Source organism: Elephantulus edwardii, unplaced genomic scaffold (genome assembly GCF_000299155.1).
Source record: "Elephantulus edwardii isolate Elephantulus edwardi_28Jun2011 unplaced genomic scaffold, EleEdw1.0 scaffold00126, whole genome shotgun sequence".
Taxonomy (NCBI): domain Eukaryota; kingdom Metazoa; phylum Chordata; class Mammalia; order Macroscelidea; family Macroscelididae; genus Elephantulus; species Elephantulus edwardii.
The window spans coordinates 1,545,693-1,553,656 of NW_006399876.1; the positions used below are offsets into that span (position 1 = coordinate 1,545,693).

The 7,964-nt window shown below is 61.7% G+C and overlaps 1 protein-coding gene across 1 annotated transcript in view; it reads left to right on the forward strand.

The window, feature by feature from the left end:
* BRSK2 (BR serine/threonine kinase 2) overlaps positions 1 to 7,964 on the forward strand; it is a 34,300-nt gene that overhangs the window by 25,719 nt on the left and 617 nt on the right. The window contains exons 17-21 of the mRNA XM_006893358.1: positions 2,470 to 2,593; positions 3,886 to 4,066; positions 4,147 to 4,236; positions 6,912 to 6,959; positions 7,789 to 7,959. Of these exons, the coding sequence (XP_006893420.1) occupies positions 2,470 to 2,593; positions 3,886 to 4,066; positions 4,147 to 4,236; positions 6,912 to 6,959; positions 7,789 to 7,959 (614 nt within the window). The remainder of the gene's footprint in view (positions 1 to 2,469; positions 2,594 to 3,885; positions 4,067 to 4,146; positions 4,237 to 6,911; positions 6,960 to 7,788; positions 7,960 to 7,964) is intronic.

Here is a 7,964-nt window from a genome sequence, read left to right on the forward strand (position 1 = left end):
GGATGTCCACTCACAGGCTGGATGTAAAGGTGGACACAGCCCTGGTGGGCATCCACCGTGGCTGGATGAAAAAGTGGGCACAGACCAAGTGCCCACCCCCAGGGGCTGGACAAAACAGAGGCCAGTGCATCTAAGTGCCCACGCGAGAGGCTGGACAATGAAGAGGTAACACATCTCTCCAGTTGGCCATCAGAGAAGTGAGGTGTTGACACAGGACAGACATGAACCCCCAGATATGACGTTGAGACAAGGCAAAGGACCAGCTGGTCATGTGTGAAACCTGGGAGGATGGCTGGGGGAGGGGCAGCGGAGGCGCAGAGGAAACCCTGCACAGAGGGCGTGGGTCTGGCCACCCTCGGAATGAGGAGCCTCGTCGTCAGGGAAGCAGCTTCTCTGTGGCCATCCAGCACCTGGCGCTGTCCATCTGCAGCCTGGGACAAGGCCCAGCCCTGGGGGGGTTTGCATACAGGGCCCACTCGGAGGGTCCATTGGAGGTCTGGTTCCGGGAACTCTTTGGTCCTATCTTGGCCCCAGGAGTCCATAGGACTGCTCGTGAAGTGACCCCCACATGGGCAGGATGGGTGATCTGTGGGGCTGTTCAGATGTGGAGGATCAGCCTTTCGGCCTCATCTTTCTCAGGCTGACCCCTGGTCAGCATCACAGGAGCCTCCACTGTCAGGCGGGCATGGCTGTAGCTGAGGTGTGCTGCTGGGGCTTGAACAGGGTGCCCTGTGTGGGAGATGAGCCCTCGCCTGCTGCACCCCTCTGCTGAGTGCTGCCCCACAGCTCACGGTGCTGTCAGCCCCAGAACCTTCCACGGTCTTCTTGACTGCTGGTTACAGGTGCAGACTGGCCTGTGCTCCCAGCCGCTGACGGAGCATTTAACCAGTGCACCACAGGGCTCCTGAAATCGGAACCACCATCTCCTGCGCTCGTGAAAACTGTCATGACAAACCCGCTATTGCGTTTTTCAGAAAAGGGTTTTATTTTAAAGCTCTGAATGGTGGTGGCTAGTGAGGGCCGTCTGTAAGTCTGTGTCCTTCTGATTCCCAAGAGCCTGTGAGGGCCAGTCCTGCTCCTGGGGAGGACCGGTCCACAAGCACTGGGTGGCCCAAGGCCACCACCTTTCAGACACTGTGGCTGCTGAGGGCACAGCATGGTTTCTGTGGTTGCTGCCTCCCCATGTATGCTCCGCTTGACCTGTGGACCCCCACACAGCCTCCCTCATCGGCCCTCACGATCCCCACCCCCATCAGGGTAAGGGTCCTCAGATGCACCAGCAGAGACACTCTGAGGGCCGAGGTCTGGTCCCCAGAGCATCACACGCCAGTGCAGGAGGAGGTGGCATGTCAGTGCAGGCTGGTGAGAGGAACCCTCATCTGAGGACAGCTGGCCACTGAACCAGCGGGGAACCTGCTCAGGCAGCAGCAGGAGGCAGAGAGAACACAGGCTCTGGAGAAGCCCCTCAGGTCCAGGGGATGGCCACAGGCACATCTTCAATGGGGCCTGTGTCTATCTCCCAGTTGCAAGGGGAAGTCCAGAGGCACTGGTCATACAGCCACCTGCTGCCGTGTGGACTGCAGTGTGACTGCCGAGAGCTCTGCCCAGTGGGAGCTCGTGGGCAGAGAGTGGGCTGCCCTGCAGGCTGGCCGAGCTGTGTGGTCTCAGGTACAGCTGTGGGCTGGCTCAGGGCTCCGAGACCCCAGCACGTCCACCTCATGCAGCCCCCAGGGAGGACCTGACTGCTATGACGTGCTTGCGGGTGTCTGCCCACCAGACTTTGCATCCAGGCCCAGCAGCTCTCGCCCTGCTTCATGCTCTTGGACTGGCTTACCCCACACGTCACACGTGGGTGGAGACAATGTGGACTGCAACAGTGTCTTCAGGCCAGTAGGGCTCCACCAGGGTGTATCCATGGTTTGGACAAGATGACCAGACCAGCAGCGTGGCCAAGGAGGGCCTGCAGGACTTGCGGTCTGGAAGGAGTCAGCATGTGCTCAGGCCACTTCCCATGGGGGCAGTGAGGGGCTGCCAGCGTGCACTCTTCTGGACCCCATAGAGAACGGGCTGACCCAATCATCAGTTCCAGGCTGAGCCGTTTTCTCAAAGTCCTTGGGCCTGTGGTTGGCCTGGACACCCTGAACAGGGTCTGAAGGGTGCAGGTGGGCAAGCACCAGGCAGCGCCATACCCACGATGGGAATGGGTCTGGAACTGGCCACCAGAGCCATCCTTGACCCAGGCGTGGGAGGGGCCACGCTAACTGGTCCTGTAGAGTCCAAGCTTGCTGGGCATTCTGTGGCCACATCACGTCACGTGGCTGAGGAACAGCCCCAAACTCAGCAGCTTTAGAGGAGAGGCAGGGAACCCCCTCTGTGCTCTGCAGGCACTGTCCAGGCCCAGCTGTGGGACACAGGAGGGGTGGGGCCGTGGGGTCCCCCAGCCTGACCGCCCCTCCCTGCATGCCCCAGGCTGGCTAAGAAGTCATGGTTCGGGAACTTCATCAACCTCGAGAAGGAGGAGCAGATCTTCGTGGTCATCAAAGACAAGCCGCTGAGCTCCATCAAGGCAGACATTGTGCACGCCTTCCTCTCGGTGAGCGTCCACCATGCCAGCAGGCAGGGCTAGGGCTCGGGCACCAGGGGCGTACACATCTGGGTGTGCGTTCACCCTCTCACTCAGCAGGCATGCAGCCCTGCCCGACCTGACCCAAGGTGCAGAGGGCATAGGAGGCAGGCCTGGGAGGGCCCCCAGCTCACTCACTTGCTCAGGGTGCACAGGGGAGTCAGAAAGCTCCCTGGGGGTAGAGATGGTGTTTCTAGATTAGGGTGGGAGTGCGCTGTGTGCGAGCAGGGTGTTGGGGAGGCTGTGCCTACTCGGCAGTTCCCTGTGGGCGGCCCCGCAGTCACTGGGGAGTGAAGCTCCTGGGAAAACCTGGCTGCTGAGGTGCTGGTACTTAGACTGTGGGCGGGCTCCCCGGTGTCCGTGACCCTCCCTCAGGGCCCTCCAGCACTCCTTGCCCCCACACTTAAGCCCACAGGCTTGCACTTCCCCTTCAGGGAGGCCTCTCTGAGGAGACGCCGCCCATCACAGTGCCCTGAGTGGAGCCTTGCTGAGACTGGGCCAGCAGAGCCAGGCAGACGCCACGAGTGTCTACAACACAGCCTGTACTTGGCTGTGCCCAGCACACAGTGACCCCAGCGGGGCTTCCCCCCTGGTGTCCACACACTGTCCTTGCTCCAGGGTGTCCTTGCATCAGGACCCCCACACTGGACACCCCCTGTCCTGGAGCCTTCTCTGCTTAGCTGCAGCATCAGAGACAAGGCTTCCCAGGCATGGTGCTGGCCGGGGGCTGGCGGCCACCACCCGTGGGGAAGCCCTGCGGTGCTGCTTTCCCATAACCCGTCACGCCAGGCCCACGAGGCCTGCTCGAGCAGCTGAGAGACGCCCTGTTGTCAACTGAGACAGCAGTGAGGTGACTGGCCATGGTCTCCCTCACCCAGAGCACCTGCCAGCCTGGTCTTGGGCTCTGGGGTCTGCAGCCACTCTCTTTGGGCAGTCCATGGTACATTCAATACTCTTCTCCAGCACCACAGCTCAAAGGCATCAATTCTTCTATCCTCCCTGGTCATTGTCCAACTCTCTGATGCAAAACAAGTGATTGCGAAGACCATGGCCTGTATCAGGCGCACCCGGGAGTCTGCTTCCATTTTCTTTGTAACCTAATGACCGCCCGGGCCCTTATGGAGAGAACCTTAAAGCAGATGCCCTGCAGGAAGTGGGGCGCTGGGCGCAGGCGGGTGGGCTTGAGATGGTTTTGCACAACCGAGTTGGCTTTCCTGGGGACCTCCAGCACCTCTTACACTGCCTCCTGTCCCCCACCCCAGATTCCCAGCCTCAGCCACAGCGTCATTTCCCAGACCAGCTTCCGAGCCGAGTACAAGTCTACAGGGGGCCCCGCCGTGTTCCAGAAGCCAGTCAAGTTCCAGGTGGACGTCACCTACACAGAGGGCGGCGAGGCGCAGAAGGAGAACGGCATCTACTCGGTGACTTTCACGCTCTTGTCAGGTGAGCTGAGCCACAGCCAGAAGCCCCGGGCAGCTGGGGGCCCAGGCGGCCTGCAAAGCGTGACCCCCCTCTGCCCCTAGGCCCCAGCCGGCGCTTCAAAAGGGTGGTGGAGACCATCCAGGCCCAGCTCCTAAGCACACATGACCAGCCGTCTGTCCAGCAATTGTCAGGTGAGTGGGGGCGGCATGGCATCACTGTGGCCGGCGTGGCCAGCTCGGGGGGCATGGGCCCCAGGCCCTGCACGGCTGCCCCAGGCCTGGTGGCCCTCGCACACCCGGGGGCATGAGGCTCAGCTGCTCGGGACTGAGAGGAGCCTCTTGTCCACTGTAGAGACGCCCCCGCCAGCGCCAGGACTGAGCTGGGGCGCTGTGCTTAAGGGCCAGAAGGTGGCCACCAGCTACGAGAGTAGCCTCTGATGCTGGCAGGTAAGGTTCCGGCCCTGCCGCCGGGCGGGGAGGGGCTGTGGGCAGGGCTCCGGCCCAAGAGGTGCCCTGTGCCTGGTGCCACGTCCACGCTGGCTACAGCTCCACAAGGCTGAGCCGCGGCCACTGCGCATCCCTAGTGCAGCCCAGTCCAAGTCTTGAGAGTGGGCTTCCGGTGAGCAGAGCAGTCGGGGGTTGCCCAGGAGCGGTGGACCAGTGTCCGCACTGGCTGCGGCGGCCTAATGTTGGACCCGTCTCAGGCAGACCACAGGGACATGTAGGGGAAACGACTGTTGACCCAGGCTGGGGGAGGCCTATGCCAGGAGCCCAGCACTCCTGATGGTATCAGGGGAGGGATGTGGACATGTGTGGAGGGGCCTGAGGGCCATGTGTGCATGACACCTCTCAGGAGGCCTAAGAGGAAAGGATGAGGACAGGTGTCTGCCCCTCCACATGGATGCGGTCGTGGGCGCAGGGACAAAGCATGGAATCAAGGTTCAGGGTAGGAGCCTGCTGCCCAGGTCCCAAGAGGCAGCTGGTTGGCCCCATGGTACTGCTGTGTGGGGTCCTGGGGCCTGAATGGGTCCCAGCCTGTCCACCCGTGCTTCCACTCACGCCCATTCCATCATGTGTGTCACCCAACCACACCTCCTTCTCATCACCCCACTGGCGGGCAAGGCTGGGGAAGAGGCTGGTAACGGGGAGCAGGGCAGAGTGAGCTCAGATGTGCTCTGAGATACATGCTGCGGTGTGCTCAGGCATACTCGGGGTGTTCTTAGGTGTACACAGGAGTGCACTCAGGTACATGAAGGAGTGTCTCAGGTACACACGAGTGCACTTGAGTACACTCAGTTGTGTCAGGTGCACGCAGGAGTGCCTCAGGTACATGCAGGTGTGCTCTCAGGTACACACAGGTGTCTCAGGTACATGCAGGTGTGCTCTCAGGGACACACAGGTGTCTCAGGTACATGCAGGTGTGCTCTCAGGTATACACAGGTGTCTCAGGTACACAGAGGAGTCTCAGGCACACTCAGGTCTCAGGTACACGCAGGTGTGCTCTCAGGTATATACAGGTGTCTCAGGTACACACAGGTGTGCTCTCAGGTACACACAGGTGTCTCAGGTACACACAGGAGTCTCAGGTACACACAGGTGTCTCAGGTACATGCAGGTGTGCTCTCAGGTACACACAGGTGTCTCATGTACACACAGCAGTGTCGGGTACACACAGGAGTGCACTCTGGAACACATAAGTGTCTCATATACACAGGAATGTTCTCAAGTGTGTCTCAGGTACACACAGGAATGTCTCAAGTATACACAGGACTGCTATCTAACGCACGAGTGTCTCAGGTACACACAGGAGTGTCGCAGGTATACACAGGAGTGCTCACGTTCACTCAGGAGTGCTCTCAGGTACACACGAATGTGCTCTTGGGTACACGCGGTTGTGTACTCATATACACTCCGGTGTGCTGTCCAGTATACACAGCAGTGCTCTCAGGTACACTCAGGTGTGCACGCAGGTGCAATGAGGTAGGGCGCACACCCCAGGATAGGGGACGTTCCCAATGAGGAATCACACGGCTGCTCTGCCCTGGTGTCATGGGTACTGTCCCGGGCAGGGACCCTACTCTCTGGTCCTTGGCAGTCTCTTTGCCAGCTCAGGCCCCTGTTGGCCCCTTGAAGGGCCTGACAGCCTTACTCAGCTGAGGCAAGTCAGGGATGGGCTTTTCCAGGGAGACCTGGGGCTGGGGTCTGTCAACCCAGGAGGCACCAGGCCCTCAGTGCACACTGGCATCCTGCTTCAGGCCAGCTGTGGCCTCACTCCCAGCCCCATTCCATGTGGGGTCCACCTGACTATCTGTTAGGAAGTCCTCCTAGCCCCAGTCCTGGGTCCCACAGCAACCAACCATCCCCAGGGTACCACCTCAGACCTTTTCCAAAGCAGGGGACACCCTCAGCCTGGCTTAACCTCAGCCCTTGCCCCAGAAGACTTGGGGATTATCTGGCCTGTAGCCTGTGTCCTTCCCTGGCAAGTCCAGGAATGTAAGTCCTAGCCAGCACCGCCCCTGCACACCCCACCAGTCCTCTAGGGGTTCTGGGGCCTCCTGGATAATACCCCCAGCCCCACCCCCTTCAGCAAGGCAAGGCTGAGCAGCCCCAAGAAGAAGAGAGCAGTTCACAGTCAGGGTACCCTGCACCTCTCCTGTCCCCTGGACTGGGCTGCCCGGCCAGTCCCAGTGCTCTGAGCCAGGAGTGTAGGGAGCGTCAGTGTGGACCCGGCCAGAGCAGACCCCGGCTCAGCCTTGTCCTGGACCGAGGACAGGCCCGAGGGGAAGTGGGCCAAGCCCCGCTGTGTGGCTGGCCTGTCTGGAGGTGGCCCCTCTCACACTGTGCCTTCCTCTCTCCACTGCGGCCAGACAGCACGCACTGTATGCAGATGCTGACGGGGAGGCTTTCCAAGTGTGGTAAGACCCCCATGCTCACCACCGCACCTGCCCACCCCACGCACCCAGGACCCAGCCTCCAGTGCCACCCGAGGGCCTAGGGCCTGGCCCCCCGGCCCCCCTGTGGGGCTGGACGCTGGGGCAATGCACATGCTCACAAGCCTGGGGGCCATGCAGCCTCAGAGAGGAGGGGTCCCCACACCCGAGGGCCTGGCTGTGCCCCTTGGGGGTGCCGCTGCCCGCTCACTGGGCAGGGAGAGTGCCTGTGGAGGTCAGGGGTCAGGGAAGAAGTGGAGCCGAGGGGCTGCCTGTTGGCCAACCTGACAGTGAGCAGGGCACTGGCTGTCCCACCCAGTTGTCCCCCCCCCCGCCTAAGGGACCAGGGCCCCGCTGCCTCGCCTGCCCGCCTCCATGCCTGCTCACCCATCTGCCATCTGTCTGTCCCACTGACCTGTCTGAGCTGCCTGCAGGGCCGGGGAGGGGGAGGGGCTGGCGGCCACTTCCTAGCCTGCCTGTGGCTGAGGCGGGTCCCCTCTGCCCTGGGGCTGGTAGCTGGCCAGGGTCTGGACACCCTGGGTCAGTTAGGTTGCCTGGCTGAGGGGCAGCCGGGGCTGTGGCGGACCCACCAGTGAGGGGTTAGGCCAGCTCAGAGGCTCAGGGGACCCCAGCCTTCTGCCGCCCTGCCCGGCATCGGGGCCCCGCCTGCGCCCACCCGCTCACCCCACTCTCTGGTCCTCCTGCTACCCGAGGCCCCTGTTCATGGATGTGTTCTCTCTCTCCTTCCCTCCCTGCCTCTTTCTCTGTCTCTCTCTCCTTTTTTTTATTTTTGTCTTCTGTTCTGTGTACCCAGGCAGCCCATTGAGTAACTTCTTTGACGTAATTAAACAACTTTTTTCAGACGAGGAGAACGGGCAGGCTGCCCAGGCCCCCAGCACGCCCGCCAAGCGCAGTGCCCCCGGCCCGCTCGGTGACTCTGCGGCCGCTTGGCCGGGTCCCCCAGGAGAAGCCAGGCCCCCGCCGGGCCAG